The sequence below is a fragment of the Salvelinus alpinus genome, chromosome 19, assembly GCF_045679555.1.
Source record: "Salvelinus alpinus chromosome 19, SLU_Salpinus.1, whole genome shotgun sequence".
Taxonomy (NCBI): domain Eukaryota; kingdom Metazoa; phylum Chordata; class Actinopteri; order Salmoniformes; family Salmonidae; genus Salvelinus; species Salvelinus alpinus.
The window spans coordinates 53,177,741-53,203,296 of record NC_092104.1 but is presented as its reverse complement, the minus strand read 5'-3'; the positions used below and the strand labels follow the sequence as shown (position 1 = coordinate 53,203,296).

The 25,556-nt window shown below is 34.9% G+C and overlaps 1 protein-coding gene across 1 annotated transcript; it reads right to left on the bottom strand.

The window, feature by feature from the left end:
• Positions 1-11,815: 11,815 nt before the first annotated feature.
• Positions 11,816-14,743, bottom strand: LOC139545897 (piggyBac transposable element-derived protein 4-like). The gene is made up of 2 exons (XM_071354082.1): positions 14,559-14,743; positions 11,816-13,532 (listed from the first exon to the last, which is right to left on the bottom strand). The coding sequence occupies exons 1-2, from the start codon at positions 14,741-14,743 to the stop codon at positions 11,816-11,818; spliced, it is 1,902 nt and encodes a 633-aa protein (XP_071210183.1).
• Positions 14,744-25,556: the final 10,813 nt, after the last annotated feature.

Genomic DNA, 25,556 nt, shown 5'->3' with positions numbered 1-25,556 from the left:
CAGTTTTCCATGAACAAGGTCTAAATCATGTTTAATGCACTCTGTAAGCAAAACTTTTTTGCAGTACTGTTTAAACTAGATGATAGGAATACCGTGGACAAATTTCAGCAAGTTGCAACCATGAAGTACAGTTATAACCAGTTTCCCATAAACAAGTCTAAATTATGTTTGATGCTCTCTGTAAGTAAAATGTTTGCAGTATTGTTTAAACTAGATGATAGGAACACTGTGGACAATTTTCAGCAAACTGCAACCATGAAATACAGTTACAAACAGTTTTCCATAAACAAGGTCTAAATCATGTTTGATGCACTCTGTAAGTAAATTTGTTTGCAGTATTGTTTAAACTAGATGATAGGAACACCGTGGACAATTTTCAGCAAGTTGCAACCATGAAATACAGTTATAAACCGTTTTCCATGAACAAGGTCTAAATCATGTTTGATGAACTCTGTAAGCAAAATTTTTTTGCACTACTGTTTAAACTAGATGATAGGAACACTGTGGACAATTTTCAGCAAGTTGCAACCATGAAATACAGTTATAAACAGTTTTCCATGAACAAGGTCTAAATCATGTTTAATGCACTCTGAAGCAAACCTTTTTTGCAGTACTGTTTAAACTAGATGATAGGAATACCGTGGACAAATTTCAGCAAGTTGCAACCATGAAGTACAGTTATAACCAGTTTCCCATAAACAAGTCTAAATTATGTTTGATGCTCTCTGTAAGTAAAATGTTTGCAGTATTGTTTAAACTAGATGATAGGAACACTGTGGACAATTTTCAGCAAGCTGCAACCATGAAATACAGTTACAAACAGTTTTCCATAAACAAGGTCTAAATCATGTTTGATGCACTCTGTAAGTAAATTTGTTTGCAGTATTGTTTAAACTAGATGATAGGAACACCGTGGACAATTTTCAGCAAGTTGCAACCATGAAATACAGTTATAAACAGTTTTCCATAAACAAGTCTAAATTATGTTTGATGCTCTCTGTAAGTAAAATATTTGGAGTAATGTTTAAACTAGATGATAGGAACACTGTGGACAATTTTCAGCAAGTTGCAACCATGAAATACAGTTACAAACAGGTTTCCATAAACAAGATCTAAATCATGTTCGATGCACTCTGTAAGTATTTTATTTGCAGTATTGTTTAAACTAGATGATATGAACTTTGTGGACAATTTTCAGCAAGTTGCAACCATGAAATACTGTTTTAAACAGTTTTCCATAAACAAGGTCTAAATCATGTTGAATGCACTCTGTAAGCAAAACTTTTTTGCAGTACTGTTTAAACTAGATGATAGGAATACCGTGGACAAATTTCAGCAAGTTGCAACCATGAAGTACAGTTATAACCAGTTTCCCATAAACAAGTCTAAATTATGTTTGATGCTCTCTGTAAGTAAAATGTTTGCAGTATTGTTTAAACTAGATGATAGGAACACTGTGGAATATTTTCAGCAAGTTGCAACCATGAAATTGACAGTTCCAAACACTTTTCCTTAAACAAGCTCTAAATCGTGTTTAATGCACTCTGTAAGCAAAACTTTTTTGCAGTACTGTTTAAACTAGATGATAGGAATACCGTGGACAAATTTCAGCAAGTTGCAACCATGAAGTTGACAGTTATAACCAGTTTCCCATAAACAAGCTCTAAATTATGTTTGATGCTCTCTGTAAGTAAAATTGTTTGCAGTATTGTTTAAACTAGATGATAGGAACACTGTGGACAATTTTCAGCAAGCTGCAACCATGAAATTGACAGTTACAAACAGTTTTCCATAAACAAGCTCTAAATCATGTTTGATGCACTCTGTAAGTTATTTTTTTTTCAGTACTGTTTAATCAGGATGATAGGAACACTGTGGACAGTTTTCAGCAAGTTGCAACATTGAAATACAGAAATAAACACTTTTCCAAAAACAAGCTCTAAATCATGTTTGATGAACTCTGTAAGTGAAATTTTTTGCAGTACTGCTTAAACTAGAGGATAGGAACCAATTTCAGCGAGTTTCAAGCATGAAATTGAAAAAAAACACTTTTCCTTAAACAAGCTCTAAATCGTGTTTAATGCACTCTGTTAGTGAATTTTTTTGCAGTACTGCTTAAACTAGAGGATAGGAACCAATTTCAGCGAGTTTCAAGCATGAAATTGAAAAAAAACACTTTTCCTTAAACAAGCTCTAAATCGTGTTTAATGCACTCTGTTAGTGAAATTTTTTGCAGTACTGCTTAAACTAGAGGATAGGAACCATTTTCAGCGAGTTTCAAGCATGAAATTGAAAAAAAACACTTTTCCTTAAACAAGCTCTAAATCGTGTTTAATGCACTCTGTTAGTGAATTTTTTTGCAGTACTGCTTAAACTAGAGGATAGGAACCAATTTCAGCGAGTTTCAAGCATGAAATTGAAAAAAAACACTTTTCCTTAAACAAGCTCTAAATCGTGTTTAATGCACTCTGTTAGTGAATTTTTTTGCAGTACTGCTTAAACTAGAGGATAGGAACCAATTTCAGCGAGTTTCAAGCATGAAATTGAAAAAAAACACTTTTCCTTAAACAAGCTCTAAATCGTGTTTAATGCACTCTGTTAGTGAAATTTTTTGCAGTACTGCTTAAACTAGAGGATAGGAACCAATTTCAGCGAGTTTCAAGCATGAAATTGAAAAAAAACACTTTTCCTTAAACAAGCTCTAAATCGTGTTTAATGCACTCTGTTAGTGAAATTTTTTTGCAGTACTGCTTAAACTAGAGGATAGGAACCAATTTCAGCGAGTTTCAAGCATGAAATTGAAAAAAAAAACTTTTCCTTAAACAAGCTCTAAATCGTGTTTGATGCACTCTGTTAGTGAATTTTTTTGCAGTACTGCTTAAACTAGAGGATAGGAACCAATTTCAGCGAGTTTCAAGCATGAAATTGAAAAAAAACACTTTTCCTTAAACAAGCTCTAAATCGTGTTTAATGCACTCTGTTAGTGAAATTTTTTGCAGTACTGCTTAAACTAGAGGATAGGAACCAATTTCAGCGAGTTTCAAGCATGAAATTGAAAAAAAACACTTTTCCTTAAACAAGCTCTAAATCGTGTTTAATGCACTCTGTTAGTGAATTTTTTTGCAGTACTGCTTAAACTAGAGGATAGGAACCAATTTCAGCGAGTTTCAAGCATGAAATTGAAAAAAAACACTTTTCCTTAAACAAGCTCTAAATCGTGTTTAATGCACTCTGTTAGTGAAATTTTTTGCAGTACTGCTTAAACTAGAGGATAGGAACCAATTTCAGCGAGTTTCAAGCATGAAATTGAAAAAAAAACACTTTTCCTTAAACAAGCTCTAAATCGTGTTTAATGCACTCTGTTAGTGAATTTTTTTGCAGTACTGCTTAAACTAGAGGATAGGAACCAATTTCAGCGAGTTTCAAGCATGAAATTGAAAAAAAACACTTTTCCTTAAACAAGCTCTAAATCGTGTTTAATGCACTCTGTTAGTGAATTTTTTTGCAGTACTGCTTAAACTAGAGGATAGGAACCAATTTCAGCGAGTTTCAAGCATGAAATTGAAAAAAAACACTTTTCCTTAAACAAGCTCTAAATCGTGTTTAATGCACTCTGTTAGTGAATTTTTTTGCAGTACTGCTTAAACTAGAGGATAGGAACCAATTTCAGCGAGTTTCAAGCATGAAATTGAAAAAAAACACTTTTCCTTAAACAAGCTCTAAATCGTGTTTAATGCACTCTGTTAGTGAATTTTTTTGCAGTACTGCTTAAACTAGAGGATAGGAACCAATTTCAGCGAGTTTCAAGCATGAAATTGAAAAAAAACACTTTTCCTTAAACAAGCTCTAAATCGTGTTTAATGCACTCTGTTAGTGAATTTTTTTGCAGTACTGCTTAAACTAGAGGATAGGAACCAATTTCAGCGAGTTTCAAGCATGAAATTGAAAAAAAACACTTTTCCTTAAACAAGCTCTAAATCGTGTTTAATGCACTCTGTTAGTGAATTTTTTTGCAGTACTGCTTAAACTAGAGGATAGGAACCAATTTCAGCGAGTTTCAAGCATGAAATTGAAAAAAAACACTTTTCCTTAAACAAGCTCTAAATCGTGTTTAATGCACTCTGTTAGTGAATTTTTTTGCAGTACTGCTTAAACTAGAGGATAGGAACCAATTTCAGCGAGTTTCAAGCATGAAATTGAAAAAAAACACTTTTCCTTAAACAAGCTCTAAATCGTGTTTAATGCACTCTGTTAGTGAATTTTTTTGCAGTACTGCTTAAACTAGAGGATAGGAACCAATTTCAGCGAGTTTCAAGCATGAAATTGAAAAAAAACACTTTTCCTTAAACAAGCTCTAAATCGTGTTTAATGCACTCTGTTAGTGAATTTTTTTGCAGTACTGCTTAAACTAGAGGATAGGAACCAATTTCAGCGAGTTTCAAGCATGAAATTGAAAAAAAACACTTTTCCTTAAACAAGCTCTAAATCGTGTTTAATGCACTCTGTTAGTGAATTTTTTTGCAGTACTGCTTAAACTAGAGGATAGGAACCAATTTCAGCGAGTTTCAAGCATGAAATTGAAAAAAAACACTTTTCCTTAAACAAGCTCTAAATCGTGTTTAATGCACTCTGTTAGTGAATTTTTTTGCAGTACTGCTTAAACTAGAGGATAGGAACCAATTTCAGCGAGTTTCAAGCATGAAATTGAAAAAAAACACTTTTCCTTAAACAAGCTCTAAATCGTGTTTAATGCACTCTGTTAGTGAATTTTTTTGCAGTACTGCTTAAACTAGAGGATAGGAACCAATTTCAGCGAGTTTCAAGCATGAAATTGAAAAAAAACACTTTTCCTTAAACAAGCTCTAAATCGTGTTTAATGCACTCTGTTAGTGAATTTTTTTGCAGTACTGCTTAAACTAGAGGATAGGAACCAATTTCAGCGAGTTTCAAGCATGAAATTGAAAAAAAACACTTTTCCTTAAACAAGCTCTAAATCGTGTTTAATGCACTCTGTTAGTGAATTTTTTTGCAGTACTGCTTAAACTAGAGGATAGGAACCAATTTCAGCGAGTTTCAAGCATGAAATTGAAAAAAAACACTTTTCCTTAAACAAGCTCTAAATCGTGTTTAATGCACTCTGTTAGTGAATTTTTTTGCAGTACTGCTTAAACTAGAGGATAGGAACCAATTTCAGCGAGTTTCAAGCATGAAATTGAAAAAAAACACTTTTCCTTAAACAAGCTCTAAATCGTGTTTAATGCACTCTGTTAGTGAATTTTTTTGCAGTACTGCTTAAACTAGAGGATAGGAACCAATTTCAGCGAGTTTCAAGCATGAAATTGAAAAAAAACACTTTTCCTTAAACAAGCTCTAAATCGTGTTTAATGCACTCTGTTAGTGAATTTTTTTGCAGTACTGCTTAAACTAGAGGATAGGAACCAATTTCAGCGAGTTTCAAGCATGAAATTGAAAAAAAACACTTTTCCTTAAACAAGCTCTAAATCGTGTTTAATGCACTCTGTTAGTGAATTTTTTTGCAGTACTGCTTAAACTAGAGGATAGGAACCAATTTCAGCGAGTTTCAAGCATGAAATTGAAAAAAAACACTTTTCCTTAAACAAGCTCTAAATCGTGTTTAATGCACTCTGTTAGTGAAATTTTTTGCAGTACTGCTTAAACTAGAGGATAGGAACCAATTTCAGCGAGTTTCAAGCATGAAATTGAAAAAAAACACTTTTCCTTAAACAAGCTCTAAATCGTGTTTAATGCACTCTGTTAGTGAATTTTTTTGCAGTACTGCTTAAACTAGAGGATAGGAACCAATTTCAGCGAGTTTCAAGCATGAAATTGAAAAAAAACACTTTTCCTTAAACAAGCTCTAAATCGTGTTTAATGCACTCTGTTAGTGAATTTTTTTGCAGTACTGCTTAAACTAGAGGATAGGAACCAATTTCAGCGAGTTTCAAGCATGAAATTGAAAAAAAACACTTTTCCTTAAACAAGCTCTAAATCGTGTTTAATGCACTCTGTTAGTGAATTTTTTTGCAGTACTGCTTAAACTAGAGGATAGGAACCAATTTCAGCGAGTTTCAAGCATGAAATTGAAAAAAAACACTTTTCCTTAAACAAGCTCTAAATCGTGTTTAATGCACTCTGTTAGTGAATTTTTTTGCAGTACTGCTTAAACTAGAGGATAGGAACCAATTTCAGCGAGTTTCAAGCATGAAATTGAAAAAAAACACTTTTCCTTAAACAAGCTCTAAATCGTGTTTAATGCACTCTGTTAGTGAATTTTTTTGCAGTACTGCTTAAACTAGAGGATAGGAACCAATTTCAGCGAGTTTCAAGCATGAAATTGAAAAAAAACACTTTTCCTTAAACAAGCTCTAAATCGTGTTTAATGCACTCTGTTAGTGAATTTTTTTGCAGTACTGCTTAAACTAGAGGATAGGAACCAATTTCAGCGAGTTTCAAGCATGAAATTGAAAAAAAACACTTTTCCTTAAACAAGCTCTAAATCGTGTTTAATGCACTCTGTTAGTGAATTTTTTTGCAGTACTGCTTAAACTAGAGGATAGGAACCAATTTCAGCGAGTTTCAAGCATGAAATTGAAAAAAAACACTTTTCCTTAAACAAGCTCTAAATCGTGTTTAATGCACTCTGTTAGTGAATTTTTTTGCAGTACTGCTTAAACTAGAGGATAGGAACCAATTTCAGCGAGTTTCAAGCATGAAATTGAAAAAAAACACTTTTCCTTAAACAAGCTCTAAATCGTGTTTAATGCACTCTGTTAGTGAATTTTTTTGCAGTACTGCTTAAACTAGAGGATAGGAACCAATTTCAGCGAGTTTCAAGCATGAAATTGAAAAAAAACACTTTTCCTTAAACAAGCTCTAAATCGTGTTTAATGCACTCTGTTAGTGAATTTTTTTGCAGTACTGCTTAAACTAGAGGATAGGAACCAATTTCAGCGAGTTTCAAGCATGAAATTGAAAAAAAACACTTTTCCTTAAACAAGCTCTAAATCGTGTTTAATGCACTCTGTTAGTGAATTTTTTTGCAGTACTGCTTAAACTAGAGGATAGGAACCAATTTCAGCGAGTTTCAAGCATGAAATTGAAAAAAAACACTTTTCCTTAAACAAGCTCTAAATCGTGTTTAATGCACTCTGTTAGTGAATTTTTTTGCAGTACTGCTTAAACTAGAGGATAGGAACCAATTTCAGCGAGTTTCAAGCATGAAATTGAAAAAAAACACTTTTCCTTAAACAAGCTCTAAATCGTGTTTAATGCACTCTGTTAGTGAATTTTTTTGCAGTACTGCTTAAACTAGAGGATAGGAACCAATTTCAGCGAGTTTCAAGCATGAAATTGAAAAAAAACACTTTTCCTTAAACAAGCTCTAAATCGTGTTTAATGCACTCTGTTAGTGAAATTTTTTGCAGTACTGCTTAAACTAGAGGATAGGAACCAATTTCAGCGAGTTTCAAGCATGAAATTGAAAAAAAAAACTTTTCCTTAAACAAGCTCTAAATCGTGTTTAATGCACTCTGTTAGTGAATTTTTTTTGCAGTACTGCTTAAACTAGAGGATAGGAACCAATTTCAGCGAGTTTCAAGCATGAAATTGAAAAAAAACACTTTTCCTTAAACAAGCTCTAAATCGTGTTTAATGCACTCTGTTAGTGAATTTTTTTGCAGTACTGCTTAAACTAGAGGATAGGAACCAATTTCAGCGAGTTTCAAGCATGAAATTGAAAAAAAACACTTTTCCTTAAACAAGCTCTAAATCGTGTTTAATGCACTCTGTTAGTGAAATTTTTTGCAGTACTGCTTAAACTAGAGGATAGGAACCAATTTCAGCGAGTTTCAAGCATGAAATTGAAAAAAAACACTTTTCCTTAAACAAGCTCTAAATCGTGTTTAATGCACTCTGTTAGTGAATTTTTTTGCAGTACTGCTTAAACTAGAGGATAGGAACCAATTTCAGCGAGTTTCAAGCATGAAATTGAAAAAAAACACTTTTCCTTAAACAAGCTCTAAATCGTGTTTAATGCACTCTGTTAGTGAATTTTTTTGCAGTACTGCTTAAACTAGAGGATAGGAACCAATTTCAGCGAGTTTCAAGCATGAAATTGAAAAAAAACACTTTTCCTTAAACAAGCTCTAAATCGTGTTTAATGCACTCTGTTAGTGAATTTTTTTGCAGTACTGCTTAAACTAGAGGATAGGAACCAATTTCAGCGAGTTTCAAGCATGAAATTGAAAAAAAACACTTTTCCTTAAACAAGCTCTAAATCGTGTTTAATGCACTCTGTTAGTGAATTTTTTTGCAGTACTGCTTAAACTAGAGGATAGGAACCAATTTCAGCGAGTTTCAAGCATGAAATTGAAAAAAAACACTTTTCCTTAAACAAGCTCTAAATCGTGTTTAATGCACTCTGTTAGTGAAATTTTTTGCAGTACTGCTTAAACTAGAGGATAGGAACCAATTTCAGCGAGTTTCAAGCATGAAATTGAAAAAAAACACTTTTCCTTAAACAAGCTCTAAATCGTGTTTAATGCACTCTGTTAGTGATTTTTTTTGCAGTACTGCTTAAACTAGAGGATAGGAACCAATTTCAGCGAGTTTCAAGCATGAAATTGAAAAAAAACACTTTTCCTTAAACAAGCTCTAAATCGTGTTTAATGCACTCTGTTAGTGAATTTTTTTGCAGTACTGCTTAAACTAGAGGATAGGAACCAATTTCAGCGAGTTTCAAGCATGAAATTGAAAAAAAACACTTTTCCTTAAACAAGCTCTAAATCGTGTTTAATGCACTCTGTTAGTGAAATTTTTTGCAGTACTGCTTAAACTAGAGGATAGGAACCAATTTCAGCGAGTTTCAAGCATGAAATTGAAAAAAAACACTTTTCCTTAAACAAGCTCTAAATCGTGTTTAATGCACTCTGTTAGTGAATTTTTTTGCAGTACTGCTTAAACTAGAGGATAGGAACCAATTTCAGCGAGTTTCAAGCATGAAATTGAAAAAAAACACTTTTCCTTAAACAAGCTCTAAATCGTGTTTAATGCACTCTGTTAGTGATTTTTTTTGCAGTACTGCTTAAACTAGAGGATAGGAACCAATTTCAGCGAGTTTCAAGCATGAAATTGAAAAAAAACACTTTTCCTTAAACAAGCTCTAAATCGTGTTTAATGCACTCTGTTAGTGAAATTTTTTGCAGTACTGCTTAAACTAGAGGATAGGAACCAATTTCAGCGAGTTTCAAGCATGAAATTGAAAAAAAACACTTTTCCTTAAACAAGCTCTAAATCGTGTTTAATGCACTCTGTTAGTGAATTTTTTTGCAGTACTGCTTAAACTAGAGGATAGGAACCAATTTCAGCGAGTTTCAAGCATGAAATTGAAAAAAAACACTTTTCCTTAAACAAGCTCTAAATCGTGTTTAATGCACTCTGTTAGTGAATTTTTTTGCAGTACTGCTTAAACTAGAGGATAGGAACCAATTTCAGCGAGTTTCAAGCATGAAATTGAAAAAAAACACTTTTCCTTAAACAAGCTCTAAATCGTGTTTAATGCACTCTGTTAGTGAATTTTTTTGCAGTACTGCTTAAACTAGAGGATAGGAACCAATTTCAGCGAGTTTCAAGCATGAAATTGAAAAAAAACACTTTTCCTTAAACAAGCTCTAAATCGTGTTTAATGCACTCTGTTAGTGATTTTTTTTGCAGTACTGCTTAAACTAGAGGATAGGAACCAATTTCAGCGAGTTTCAAGCATGAAATTGAAAAAAAACACTTTTCCTTAAACAAGCTCTAAATCGTGTTTAATGCACTCTGTTAGTGAAATTTTTTGCAGTACTGCTTAAACTAGATGATAGGAACCAATTTCAGCGAGTTTCAAGCATGAAATTGAAAAAAAACACTTTTCCTTAAACAAGCTCTAAATCGTGTTTAATGCACTCTGTTAGTGAATTTTTTTGCAGTACTGCTTAAACTAGAGGATAGGAACCAATTTCAGCGAGTTTCAAGCATGAAATTGAAAAAAAACACTTTTCCTTAAACAAGCTCTAAATCGTGTTTAATGCACTCTGTTAGTGAATTTTTTTGCAGTACTGCTTAAACTAGAGGATAGGAACCAATTTCAGCGAGTTTCAAGCATGAAATTGAAAAAAAACACTTTTCCTTAAACAAGCTCTAAATCGTGTTTAATGCACTCTGTTAGTGAATTTTTTTGCAGTACTGCTTAAACTAGAGGATAGGAACCAATTTCAGCGAGTTTCAAGCATGAAATTGAAAAAAAACACTTTTCCTTAAACAAGCTCTAAATCGTGTTTAATGCACTCTGTTAGTGAAATTTTTTGCAGTACTGCTTAAACTAGAGGATAGGAACCAATTTCAGCGAGTTTCAAGCATGAAATTGAAAAAAAACACTTTTCCTTAAACAAGCTCTAAATCGTGTTTAATGCACTCTGTTAGTGAATTTTTTTGCAGTACTGCTTAAACTAGAGGATAGGAACCAATTTCAGCGAGTTTCAAGCATGAAATTGAAAAAAAACACTTTTCCTTAAACAAGCTCTAAATCGTGTTTAATGCACTCTGTTAGTGAAATTTTTTGCAGTACTGCTTATCCTCTTGGGAATACCCCCCCCCCTCCCTTCAATTTCCGCCTGAAGACATACCCAAATCTAACTGTCTCTAGCTCAGGCCCAGGAGCAAGGATATGCATATTCTTGGTACCATTTGAAAGCAAACACTCTGAATTTTGTGTAAATGTGAATTGAATGTAGGAGAACATAACACAATAGATCTGGTTTAGATAATACAATGAAAAAAACATACGTTTTTTCATTTTAATTGTTGTATCATCATAATAAAAATGAACAAGATAAAACAAACATCTAGATATGAATGTGGGAACAATTTCAGTGCAAAACATAAGAAGGCAACAGTGCTTGTGCAAAGTTTCAGAATGATAACTTCCAAAATGAGTGTGCTACATGACATTTATCATGAGGTCACCCAGGTGTCCCACACAAGTAGCCAAAATGTACCCAAGTGGCCAAATTGGTGAAGGTATACATTCTGAAACAAATAACTATATACAAAATACCTAAATGGTATTCTAACACCCCCCCAAATAAAATCTATGAAAAAAAAGAAAAAAAAATTTGGAATTTTTTTTATAAAAAAAATATTGGAATTTCTCTTATAAAAATGTTTTCCAAAAAATGAATAAAATATACATTTACAAAATAACATGGTTGACTATTTCCACTTTCAATACTTGGAAGACCCTCAGTCCTCTATCAAATCAAATGTATTTACATAGCCCTTCCTACATCAGCTAATATCTCAATGTGCAATACAGAAATCCAGCCTAAAACCCCAAACAGCAAGCAATGCAGGTGTAGAAGCACGGTGGCTAGGAAAAACTCCCTAGAAAGGCAAAACCTAGGAAGAAACCTAGAGAGGAACCAGGCTATGAGGGGTGGCCAGTCCTCTTCTGGCTGTGCCGGGTAGATATCACAGTGGTTGTAGAGGGTGCAACAGGACAGCACCTCAAGAGTAAAAATGAACAGTTTAGGTAGGGTTCCATAGCTGCAGGCAGAACAGTTGAAACTGGAACAGCAGCAAGGTCGGGTGGACTGGGGACAGCAAGGAGTCATCATGCCAAGGGGTCCTGACGCATGGTCCTGGGGCTCAGGTCCTCAGAGAAAGAAGGAGAGAAAGAGAGAGCATACTTAAATTCACACAGGATAAGACAGGAACAGTACTCCAGATATAACATAACCCCACCCACTTTGCCAAAGCTCTACACAATATTCTGCTGCTGATGCCAGATGCCATAGCAGTCTCTCTCTGATGTAAAGCAAAGGGTCACCGAGCATGTGGTGCATGTGATGGGCGACTTCATCTTGCAAACAACACAGCAACGCCTCCATGCTGTGCCCTTTTGGCCCTTAGGCACATTCATGTCTGCACAAATATATCTGGGCAGATGAACACTTGTGGCAGGAGCAGAAGGAACAGGGCTTGGTGCAGTGGTGCTGTAGCCAGCAAGCTCCTTGATGAGCTGCTCTCTGAAGGCTTTCTGTGTGAGGAAGGGCTTTCCACAGCTCTTAGCCATTTCCTTATGTAGGATGAATGCATTCACCACAGCAATGTCGACAAAATGATAGAAGAAAGTCTTGTACCATCGCATTGTTTTATGCAGAACATTATAATAGCCTATTAGCGCATCTGATAGGTCCACACCTCCCATGCTCTTGTTGTAGTCCTTCACTGCAGTTGGAATGGGGACATTTTTGGTGGTCCAATGCCCAGTACCATCCTTGATACGCCGGGCAACATGATCCCCATTGAAGGACTTGTGTATAGTTGAACACATCACGACTTCCCTGGTGTCCATCCACTTTACAAAAAGCAGACCATCTTCGCGTATCCATCGCATGGTCCCCCGCTCAGCCCGCTTCGGCATGTCGTTCACCTTGGTCTTCGGAAAGCCCACCCGGTTGGTGCGAATGGTGCCACAAGCCCACACTTCCCGCTTCCTCAGGTCTGTGAACAGGGTAGGGCTTGTGTAGAAGTTATCCACAAACAGTTTGTAGCCCTTCCCTAGCAGTTGGAAATCCAATAACTCCATCACAGAGTCATAGCTAAGTCCCTTACCACTTGCACAAGTGTTCTTCCCCTCATAGACAAAGAAATTGCATGTGTAGGCACACACAGAATCAGCCAAAACAAACAGCTTGTAACCCCACTTGGTTGGCTTGTTACGCATGTATTGTTTGAGGCCAATTCTGGCCTTTGAGGCTACCATCCTCTCGTCGATGGACAGGTTCTGGGCTGGCTGAAAGTAGGTCTTGCAGGCCTCAACAATGCTGGAGTAGAGAGGTTTGATTTTGCACAGTCTATCAAACGTTGCTGTGCCTTTCTTCTTGTCATTCTCTTCATCAACCTTTGGGTCACTGATGTGAAGAGCCTGTGAAACAACCAGAAACCTTTTGCAGGACATAACAGCCATGGGGAAAGGCAGTTGGTAGAGTGATGACGTCTTCCAGTAGTCAGTCAGGCTTTTCAGCTTCACCAGCCCCATGTAGATGACCAGTGAAAGGTAGCAGTAAAAGTCTGACATGGATACGGGCTTCCATGCTACCTTTTTGCCTGCCTGCTTCTTCTTCCCAAACTTATTCGTGTTAGACACGAGTGAACCTACAACAGAATGGGTGAAAAACAACTGGAAAAGCTCAAGTGGGCTGTATGTTGTGCTCGCGTTCACCTGAGGTCCAGGCTCCCTTTTCGGTCGGAAAGTTGGCTGGGGTGGCTCCACATCATCTTCCAGGACAGTGTGCCAACGCCCTTCTGTCCCTTCTCTAGCAGGTGGCACACTTCCCCTCTTCCGCCTCTTTGTCGGTGCCCTCACACCGGTAGATGGCCCTGAGACAGCAGGGGTCCGGCTGGAAGAACAAGTTGGCGCTGGGGGCTCTGCTGGGGGCTCTGCTGGGGGCTCCCAGTCGGAATCAGTGCCACTGTGAATCAATTAGAATAGTTTCACATATGAGCCCTGTATCAACAGGTATAATAAACATATGCATTTTTATTTATATATATATAGAGAGAGAGAGAACAGGGAATAAAAGACACACTGGTCTCAAAACATATGTGGCAATGCTACCATAATACTATCAAAGTACAGTACACATGCTGGCTAGCTGTTTGTGTTGGCTGCTACATTCTACAGAAAGACATTTTTATTTAGAGAGAGAACAGGGAATAAAAGACACACTGGTCTCAAAACATATGTGGCAATGCTACCATAATACTATCAAAGTACAGTACACATGCTGGCTAGCTGTTTGTGTTGGCTGCTACATTCTACAGAAAGACATTTTTATTTAGAGAGAGAACAGGGAATAAAAGACACACTGGTCTCAAAACATATGTGGCAATGCTACCATAATACTATCAAAGTACAGTACACATGCTGGCTAGCTGTTTGTGTTGGCTGCTACATTCTACAGAAATACATTTTTATTTAGAGAGAGAGCAGGGAATAAAAGACATATGTTTTGAGACCAGTGTGTCTTTTATTCCCTGTTCTCTCTCTAAATAAAAATGTCTTTCTGTAGAATGTAGCAGCCAACACAAACAGCTAGCCAGCATGTGTACTGTACTTTGATAGTATTATGGTAGCATTGCCACATATGTTTTGAGACCAGTGTGTGGCAATGCTACCATAATACTATCAAAGTACAGTACACATGCTGGCTAGCTGTTTGTGTTGGCTGCTACATTCTACAGAAAGACATTTTTATTTAGAGAGAGAACAGGGAATAAAAGACACACTGGTCTCAAAACATATGTGGCAATGCTACCATAATATTTTCAAAGTACAGTACACATGCTACATGCTTACAAGCGTACCCTCACAATGAATAGGCCACGTGTACGTTACAAATTTCATAACATTTGCATATATTGCAACTAAAACGTAAATACTATCACAAATAACATTTTATATTACAAACAACGGCATTAGCATGACGAGAACTTACCAATCCAAAACGATATCCTCTCCTTCCAAGAAATATGCCTCCGTTTCAGAATCATAAGAGGCAGCTCCCACAGATTCGTCGTCAGATAACATTTCTGTATCCGAATCACGATCAATTTCTTCTAAAATTGCCTCTACATTGCTATATCTGGTCTTGGACTTAGCTTTCCCAGACTTATTCGCCATGATTTTCGATGAAAATATAGTTGAAGATGCACGTTGCCGAAATAACACTGCGCGTAATAGCTTTCAGTCCGTCGTCGTTGAAATGCGATTTCAAAAGACTCCTGTTGCGCACACGTTCTCCAAGTGAGTTCGTCTCCAAACAAATTACCATTTGATAGTGCCTTTTACCTCTGTTCATTGGCTATCTAACCAGCTAGATTTCAAGACGATGAGTGGTCATTGGGTTAAAATACAGTCAATCAAAGAGACAATGGTCATCCGATTGGTGAGCAAATGAGGTCGGAGGTCGTTGTCTTCCAATCGTTTTTTTCGGATCAATACGTCCCGCAAAATGGCCCATCAAGTTTGGTTGTGTTACAAACAAACAGTTGATTTCAATGAAACCTAACTTGACTGGATAACGTCAGGTTTAGTCAGTGTATTTAGGTCGGATGTTTCGCCAAAACTTTTATGACATGAAATTCAACGACATAAGCGTTCACAAAATGTTTCGTTTTAGGCTATAAAAAATGGATTTAACCGAACAAAAGACCATTCAGTGTGTAACAATGAGCCTTGGGATTGCAACCAGAGAAGATTTTCCACAGGTAAACCATTTATTTCAATGCAATCTGTGATAATGTTACGCTTGTGCTGGTTGGAAAAGTATTTATTTATGGAGCGCTGAGCTCAGATAATCACATCCTATTCTTTCGCAGTAAATCATTTTTTAAATCTGACAACGCAGTTAGATTAGCAAGATTCAAGGCTTTTGAAGCATGTGAGACACTTTTATTTTCATGAATGTTTAATATGACTATTTGTGGCGATCACCGTAAGTTGTCTATTTTCAAACCCGGATCCGGGATCCGTACTCGGTAGAAGTTAAACTAGAGGATAGGAACCAATTTCAGCGAGTTTCAAGCATGAAATTGAAAAAAAACACTTTTCCTTAAACAAGCTCTAAATCGTGTTTAATGCACTCTGTTAGTGAATTTTTTTGCAGTACTGCTTAAACTAGAGGATAGGAACCAATTTCAGCGAGTTTCAAGCATGAAATTGAAAAAAAACACTTTTCCTTAAACAAGCTCTAAATCGTGTTTAATGCACTCTGTTAGTGAATTTTTTTGCAGTACTGCTTAAACTAGAGGATAGGAACCAATTTCAGCGAGTTTCAAGCATGAAATTGAAAAAAAACACTTTTCCTTAAACAAGCTCTAAATCGTGTTTAATGCACTCTGTTAGTGAAATTTTTTGCAGTACTGCTTAAACTAAAGGATAGGAACCAATTTCAGCGAGTTTCAAGCATGAAATTGAAAAAAAACCACTTTTCCTTAAACAAGCTCTAAATCGTGTTTAATGCACTCTGTTAGTGAAATTTTTTGCAGTACTGCTTAAACTAAAGGATAGGAACCAATTTCAGCGAGTTTCAAGCATGAAATTGAAAAAAAACACTTTTCCTTAAACAAGCTCTAAATCGTGTTTAATGCACTCTGTTAGTGAATTTTTTTGCAGTACTGCTTAAACTAGAGGATAGGAACCAATTTCAGCGAGTTTCAAGCATGAAATTGAAAAAAAACACTTTTCCTTAAACAAGCTCTAAATCGTGTTTAATGCACTCTGTTAGTGAAATTTTTTGCAGTACTGCTTAAACTAGAGGATAGGAACCAATTTCAGCGAGTTTCAAGCATGAAATTGAAAAAAAACACTTTTCCTTAAACAAGCTCTAAATCGTGTTTAATGCACTCTGTTAGTGAATTTTTTTGCAGTACTGCTTAAACTAGAGGATAGGAACCAATTTCAGCGAGTTTCAAGCATGAAATTGAAAAAAAACACTTTTCCTTAAACAAGCTCTAAATCGTGTTTAATGCACTCTGTTAGTGAATTTTTTTGCAGTACTGCTTAAACTAGAGGATAGGAACCAATTTCAGCGAGTTTCAAGCATGAAATTGAAAAAAAACACTTTTCCTTAAACAAGCTCTAAATCGTGTTTAATGCACTCTGTTAGTGAATTTTTTTGCAGTACTGCTTAAACTAGAGGATAGGAACCAATTTCAGCGAGTTTCAAGCATGAAATTGAAAAAAAACACTTTTCCTTAAACAAGCTCTAAATCGTGTTTAATGCACTCTGTTAGTGAAATTTTTTGCAGTACTGCTTAAACTAGAGGATAGGAACCAATTTCAGCGAGTTTCAAGCATGAAATTGAAAAAAAACACTTTTCCTTAAACAAGCTCTAAATCGTGTTTAATGCACTCTGTTAGTGAAATTTTTTGCAGTACTGCTTAAACTAGAGGATAGGAACCAATTTCAGCGAGTTTCAAGCATGAAATTGAAAAAAAACACTTTTCCTTAAACAAGCTCTAAATCGTGTTTAATGCACTCTGTTAGTGAAATTTTTTGCAGTACTGCTTAAACTAGAGGATAGGAACCAATTTCAGCGAGTTTCAAGCATGAAATTGAAAAAAAACACTTTTCCTTAAACAAGCTCTAAATCGTGTTTAATGCACTCTGTTAGTGAAATTTTTTGCAGTACTGCTTAAACTAGAGGATAGGAACCAATTTCAGCGAGTTTCAAGCATGAAATTGAAAAAAAACACTTTTCCTTAAACAAGCTCTAAATCGTGTTTAATGCACTCTGTTAGTGAAATTTTTTGCAGTACTGCTTAAACTAGAGGATAGGAACCAATTTCAGCGAGTTTCAAGCATGAAATTGAAAAAAAACACTTTTCCTTAAACAAGCTCTAAATCGTGTTTAATGCACTCTGTTAGTGAAATTTTTTGCAGTACTGCTTAAACTAGAGGATAGGAACCAATTTCAGCGAGTTTCAAGCATGAAATTGAAAAAAAACACTTTTCCTTAAACAAGCTCTAAATCGTGTTTAATGCACTCTGTTAGTGAATTTTTTTGCAGTACTGCTTAAACTAGAGGATAGGAACCAATTTCAGCGAGTTTCAAGCATGAAATTGAAAAAAAACACTTTTCCTTAAACAAGCTCTAAATCGTGTTTAATGCACTCTGTTAGTGAAATTTTTTGCAGTACTGCTTAAACTAGAGGATAGGAACCAATTTCAGCGAGTTTCAAGCATGAAATTGAAAAAAAACACTTTTCCTTAAACAAGCTCTAAATCGTGTTTAATGCACTCTGTTAGTGAAATTTTTTGCAGTACTGCTTAAACTAGAGGATAGGAACCAATTTCAGCGAGTTTCAAGCATGAAATTGAAAAAAAACACTTTTCCTTAAACAAGCTCTAAATCGTGTTTAATGCACTCTGTTAGTGAAATTTTTTGCAGTACTGCTTAAACTAGAGGATAGGAACCAATTTCAGCGAGTTTCAAGCATGAAATTGAAAAAAAACACTTTTCCTTAAACAAGCTCTAAATCGTGTTTAATGCACTCTGTTAGTGAAATTTTTTGCAGTACTGCTTAAACTAGAGGATAGGAACCAATTTCAGCGAGTTTCAAGCATGAAATTGAAAAAAAACACTTTTCCTTAAACAAGCTCTAAATCGTGTTTAATGCACTCTGTTAGTGAATTTTTTTGCAGTACTGCTTAAACTAGAGGATAGGAACCAATTTCAGCGAGTTTCAAGCATGAAATTGAAAAAAAACACTTTTCCTTAAACAAGCTCTAAATCGTGTTTAATGCACTCTGTTAGTGAAATTTTTTGCAGTACTGCTTAAACTAGAGGATAGGAACCAATTTCAGCGAGTTTCAAGCATGAAATTGAAAAAAAACACTTTTCCTTAAACAAGCTCTAAATCGTGTTTAATGCACTCTGTTAGTGAATTTTTTTGCAGTACTGCTTAAACTAGAGGATAGGAACCAATTTCAGCGAGTTTCAAGCATGAAATTGAAAAAAAACACTTTTCCTTAAACAAGCTCTAAATCGTGTTTAATGCACTCTGTTAGTGAATTTTTTTGCAGTACTGCTTAAACTAGAGGATAGGAACCAATTTCAGCGAGTTTCAAGCATGAAATTGAAAAAAAACACTTTTCCTTAAACAAGCTCTAAATCGTGTTTAATGCACTCTGTTAGTGAAATTTTTTGCAGTACTGCTTAAACTAGAGGATAGGAACCAATTTCAGCGAGTTTCAAGCATGAAATTGAAAAAAAACACTTTTCCTTAAACAAGCTCTAAATCGTGTTTAATGCACTCTGTTAGTGAAATTTTTTGCAGTACTGCTTAAACTAGAGGATAGGAACCAATTTCAGCGAGTTTCAAGCATGAAATTGAAAAAAAACACTTTTCCTTAAACAAGCTCTAAATCGTGTTTAATGCACTCTGTTAGTGAAATTTTTTGCAGTACTGCTTAAACTAGAGGATAGGAACCAATTTCAGCGAGTTTCAAGCATGAAATTGAAAAAAAACACTTTTCCTTAAACAAGCTCTAAATCGTGTTTAATGCACTCTGTTAGTGAAATTTTTTGCAGTACTGCTTAAACTAGAGGATAGGAACCAATTTCAGCGAGTTTCAAGCATGAAATTGAAAAAAAACACTTTTCCTTAAACAAGCTCTAAATCGTGTTTAATGCACTCTGTTAGTGAATTTTTTTGCAGTACTGCTTAAACTAGAGGATAGGAACCAATTTCAGCGAGTTTCAAGCATGAAATTGAAAAAAAACACTTTTCCTTAAACAAGCTCTAAATCGTGTTTAATGCACTCTGTTAGTGAATTTTTTTGCAGTACTGCTTAAACTAGAGGATAGGAACCAATTTCAGCGAGTTTCAAGCATGAAATTGAAAAAAAACACTTTTCCTTAAACAAGCTCTAAATCGTGTTTAATGCACTCTGTTAGTGAAATTTTTTGCAGTACTGCTTAAACTAGAGGATAGGAACCAATTTCAGCGAGTTTCAAGCATGAAATTGAAAAAAAACACTTTTCCTTAAACAAGCTCTAAATCGTGTTTAATGCACTCTGTTAGTGAAATTTTTTGCAGTACTGCTTAAACTAGAGGATAGGAACCAATTTCAGCGAGTTTCAAGCATGAAATTGAAAAAAAACACTTTTCCTTAAACAAGCTCTAAATCGTGTTTAATGCACTCTGTTAGTGAAATTTTTTGCAGTACTGCTTAAACTAGAGGATAGGAACCAATTTCAGCGAGTTTCAAGCATGAAATTGAAAAAAAACACTTTTCCTTAAACAAGCTCTAAATCGTGTTTAATGCACTCTGTTAGTGAAATTTTTTGCAGTACTGCTTAAACTAGAGGATAGGAACCAATTTCAGCGAGTTTCAAGCATGAAATTGAAAAAAAACACTTTTCCTTAAACAAGCTCTAAATCGTGTTTAATGCACTCTGTTAGTGAAATTTTTTGCAGTACTGCTTAAACTAGAGGATAGGAACCAATTTCAGCGAGTTTCAAGCATGAAATTGAAAAAAAACACTTTTCCTTAAACAAGCTCTAAATCGTGTTTAATGCACTCTGTTAGTGAAATTTTTTGCAGTACTGCTTAAACTAGAGGATAGGAACCAATTTCAGCGAGTTTCAAGCATGAAATTGAAAAAAAACACTTTTCCTTAAACAAGCTCTAAATCGTGTTTAATGCACTCTGTTAGTGAAATTTTTTGCAGTACTGCTTAAACTAGAGGATAGGAACCAATTTCAGCGAGTTTCAAGCATGAAATTGAAAAAAAACACTTTTCCTTAAACAAGCTCTAAATCGTGTTTAATGCACTCTGTTAGTGAAATTTTTTGCAGTACTGCTTAAACTAGAGGATAGGAACCAATTTCAGCGAGTTTCAAGCATGAAATTGAAAAAAAACACTTTTCCTTAAACAAGCTCTAAATCGTGTTTAATGCACTCTGTTAGTGAAATTTTTTGCAGTACTGCTTAAACTAGAGGATAGGAACCAATTTCAGCGAGTTTCAAGCATGAAATTGAAAAAAAAACACTTTTCCTTAAACAAGCTCTAAATCGTGTTTAATGCACTCTGTTAGTGAAATTTTTTGCAGTACTGCTTAAACTAGAGGATAGGAACCAATTTCAGCGAGTTTCAAGCATGAAATTGAAAAAAAACACTTTTCCTTAAACAAGCTCTAAATCGTGTTTAATGCACTCTGTTAGTGAAATTTTTTGCAGTACTGCTTAAACTAGAGGATAGGAACCAATTTCAGCGAGTTTCAAGCATGAAATTGAAAAAAAACACTTTTCCTTAAACAAGCTCTAAATCGTGTTTAATGCACTCTGTTAGTGAAATTTTTTGCAGTACTGCTTAAACTAGAGGATAGGAACCAATTTCAGCGAGTTTCAAGCATGAAATTGAAAAAAAACACTTTTCCTTAAACAAGCTCTAAATCGTGTTTAATGCACTCTGTTAGTGAAATTTTTTGCAGTACTGCTTAAACTAGAGGATAGGAACCAATTTCAGCGAGTTTCAAGCATGAAATTGAAAAAAAACACTTTTCCTTAAACAAGCTCTAAATCGTGTTTAATGCACTCTGTTAGTGAAATTTTTTGCAGTACTGCTTAAACTAGAGGATAGGAACCAATTTCAGCGAGTTTCAAGCATGAAATTGAAAAAAAACACTTTTCCTTAAACAAGCTCTAAATCGTGTTTAATGCACTCTGTTAGTGAATTTTTTTGCAGTACTGCTTAAACTAGAGGATAGGAACCAATTTCAGCGAGTTTCAAGCATGAAATTGAAAAAAAACACTTTTCCTTAAACAAGCTCTAAATCGTGTTTAATGCACTCTGTTAGTGAAATTTTTTGCAGTACTGCTTAAACTAGAGGATAGGAACCAATTTCAGCGAGTTTCAAGCATGAAATTGAAAAAAAACACTTTTCCTTAAACAAGCTCTAAATCGTGTTTAATGCACTCTGTTAGTGAATTTTTTTGCAGTACTGCTTAAACTAGAGGATAGGAACCAATTTCAGCGAGTTTCAAGCATGAAATTGAAAAAAAACACTTTTCCTTAAACAAGCTCTAAATCGTGTTTAATGCACTCTGTTAGTGAAATTTTTTGCAGTACTGCTTAAACTAGAGGATAGGAACCAATTTCAGCGAGTTTCAAGCATGAAATTGAAAAAAAACACTTTTCCTTAAACAAGCTCTAAATCGTGTTTAATGCACTCTGTTAGTGAATTTTTTTGCAGTACTGCTTAAACTAGAGGATAGGAACCAATTTCAGCGAGTTTCAAGCATGAAATTGAAAAAAAACACTTTTCCTTAAACAAGCTCTAAATCGTGTTTAATGCACTCTGTTAGTGAAATTTTTTGCAGTACTGCTTAAACTAGAGGATAGGAACCAATTTCAGCGAGTTTCAAGCATGAAATTGAAAAAAAACACTTTTCCTTAAACAAGCTCTAAATCGTGTTTAATGCACTCTGTTAGTGAAATTTTTTGCAGTACTGCTTAAACTAGAGGATAGGAACCAATTTCAGCGAGTTTCAAGCATGAAATTGAAAAAAAACACTTTTCCTTAAACAAGCTCTAAATCGTGTTTAATGCACTCTGTTAGTGAAATTTTTTGCAGTACTGCTTAAACTAGAGGATAGGAACCAATTTCAGCGAGTTTCAAGCATGAAATTGAAAAAAAACACTTTTCCTTAAACAAGCTCTAAATCGTGTTTAATGCACTCTGTTAGTGAAATTTTTTGCAGTACTGCTTAAACTAGAGGATAGGAACCAATTTCAGCGAGTTTCAAGCATGAAATTGAAAAAAAACACTTTTCCTTAAACAAGCTCTAAATCGTGTTTAATGCACTCTGTTAGTGAATTTTTTTGCAGTACTGCTTAAACTAGAGGATAGGAACCAATTTCAGCGAGTTTCAAGCATGAAATTGAAAAAAAACACTTTTCCTTAAACAAGCTCTAAATCGTGTTTAATGCACTCTGTTAGTGAAATTTTTTGCAGTACTGCTTAAACTAGAGGATAGGAACCAATTTCAGCGAGTTTCAAGCATGAAATTGAAAAAAAACACTTTTCCTTAAACAAGCTCTAAATCGTGTTTAATGCACTCTGTTAGTGAATTTTTTTGCAGTACTGCTTAAACTAGAGGATAGGAACCAATTTCAGCGAGTTTCAAGCATGAAATTGAAAAAAAACACTTTTCCTTAAACAAGCTCTAAATCGTGTTTAATGCACTCTGTTAGTGATTTTTTTGCAGTACTGCTTAAACTAGAGGATAGGAACCAATTTCAGCGAGTTTCAAGCATGAAATTGAAAAAAAACACTTTTCCTTAAACAAGCTCTAAATCGTGTTTAATGCACTCTGTTAGTGAAATTTTTTGCAGTACTGCTTAAACTAGAGGATAGGAACCAATTTCAGCGAGTTTCAAGCATGAAATTGAAAAAAAACACTTTTCCTTAAACAAGCTCTAAATCGTGTTTAATGCACTCTGTTAGTGAAATTTTTTGCAGTACTGCTTAAACTAGAGGATAGGAACCAATTTCAGCGAGTTTCAAGCATGAAATTGAAAAAAAACACTTTTCCTTAAACAAGCTCTAAATCGTGTTTAATGCACTCTGTTAGTGAAATTTTTTGCAGTACTGCTTAAACTAGAGGATAGGAACCAATTTCAGCGAGTTTCAAGCATGAAATTGAAAAAAAACACTTTTCCTTAAACAAGCTCTAAATCGTGTTTAATGCACTCTGTTAGTGAAATTTTTTGCAGTACTGCTTAAACTAGAGGATAGGAACCAATTTCAGCGAGTTTCAAGCATGAAATTGAAAAAAAACACTTTTCCTTAAACAAGCTCTAAATCGTGTTTAATGCACTCTGTTAGTGAATTTTTTTGCAGTACTGCTTAAACTAGAGGATAGGAACCAATTTCAGCGAGTTTCAAGCATGAAATTGAAAAAAAACACTTTTCCTTAAACAAGCTCTAAATCGTGTTTAATGCACTCTGTTAGTGAAATTTTTTGCAGTACTGCTTAAACTAGAGGATAGGAACCAATTTCAGCGAGTTTCAAGCATGAAATTGAAAAAAAACACTTTTCCTTAAACAAGCTCTAAATCGTGTTTAATGCACTCTGTTAGTGAAATTTTTTGCAGTACTGCTTAAACTAGAGGATAGGAACCAATTTCAGCGAGTTTCAAGCATGAAATTGAAAAAAAACACTTTTCCTTAAACAAGCTCTAAATCGTGTTTAATGCACTCTGTTAGTGAAATTTTTTGCAGTACTGCTTAAACTAGAGGATAGGAACCAATTTCAGCGAGTTTCAAGCATGAAATTGAAAAAAAACACTTTTCCTTAAACAAGCTCTAAATCGTGTTTAATGCACTCTGTTAGTGAAATTTTTTGCAGTACTGCTTAAACTAGAGGATAGGAACCAATTTCAGCGAGTTTCAAGCATGAAATTGAAAAAAAACACTTTTCCTTAAACAAGCTCTAAATCGTGTTTAATGCACTCTGTTAGTGAAATTTTTTGCAGTACTGCTTAAACTAGAGGATAGGAACCAATTTCAGCGAGTTTCAAGCATGAAATTGAAAAAAAACACTTTTCCTTAAACAAGCTCTAAATCGTGTTTAATGCACTCTGTTAGTGAAATTTTTTGCAGTACTGCTTAAACTAGAGGATAGGAACCAATTTCAGCGAGTTTCAAGCATGAAATTGAAAAAAAACACTTTTCCTTAAACAAGCTCTAAATCGTGTTTAATGCACTCTGTTAGTGAAATTTTTTGCAGTACTGCTTAAACTAGAGGATAGGAACCAATTTCAGCGAGTTTCAAGCATGAAATTGAAAAAAAACACTTTTCCTTAAACAAGCTCTAAATCGTGTTTAATGCACTCTGTTAGTGAATTTTTTTGCAGTACTGCTTAAACTAGAGGATAGGAACCAATTTCAGCGAGTTTCAAGCATGAAATTGAAAAAAAACACTTTTCCTTAAACAAGCTCTAAATCGTGTTTAATGCACTCTGTTAGTGAAATTTTTTGCAGTACTGCTTAAACTAGAGGATAGGAACCAATTTCAGCGAGTTTCAAGCATGAAATTGAAAAAAAACACTTTTCCTTAAACAAGCTCTAAATCGTGTTTAATGCACTCTGTTAGTGAAATTTTTTGCAGTACTGCTTAAACTAGAGGATAGGAACCAATTTCAGCGAGTTTCAAGCATGAAATTGAAAAAAAACACTTTTCCTTAAACAAGCTCTAAATCGTGTTTAATGCACTCTGTTAGTGAAATTTTTTGCAGTACTGCTTAAACTAGAGGATAGGAACCAATTTCAGCGAGTTTCAAGCATGAAATTGAAAAAAAAACACTTTTCCTTAAACAAGCTCTAAATCGTGTTTAATGCACTCTGTTAGTGAAATTTTTTGCAGTACTGCTTAAACTAGAGGATAGGAACCAATTTCAGCGAGTTTCAAGCATGAAATTGAAAAAAAACACTTTTCCTTAAACAAGCTCTAAATCGTGTTTAATGCACTCTGTTAGTGAAATTTTTTGCAGTACTGCTTAAACTAGAGGATAGGAACCAATTTCAGCGAGTTTCAAGCATGAAATTGAAAAAAAACACTTTTCCTTAAACAAGCTCTAAATCGTGTTTAATGCACTCTGTTAGTGAAATTTTTTGCAGTACTGCTTAAACTAGAGGATAGGAACCAATTTCAGCGAGTTTCAAGCATGAAATTGAAAAAAAACACTTTTCCTTAAACAAGCTCTAAATCGTGTTTAATGCACTCTGTTAGTGAATTTTTTTGCAGTACTGCTTAAACTAGAGGATAGGAACCAATTTCAGCGAGTTTCAAGCATGAAATTGAAAAAAAACACTTTTCCTTAAACAAGCTCTAAATCGTGTTTAATGCACTCTGTTAGTGAAATTTTTTGCAGTACTGCTTAAACTAGAGGATAGGAACCAATTTCAGCGAGTTTCAAGC

Excerpts from the sequence above, each read along its gene's own strand:
- LOC139545897 (XM_071354082.1), bottom strand. The coding sequence starts at position 14,743 with ATGGCGAATAAGTCTGGGAAAGCTAAGTCCAAGACCAGATATAGCAAT. Across the intron at positions 13,533-14,558 it reads GAGGATATCGTTTTGGATTG|TGGCACTGATTCCGACTGGG; the intron begins GTAAGTTCTCGT and ends ATTGATTCACAG.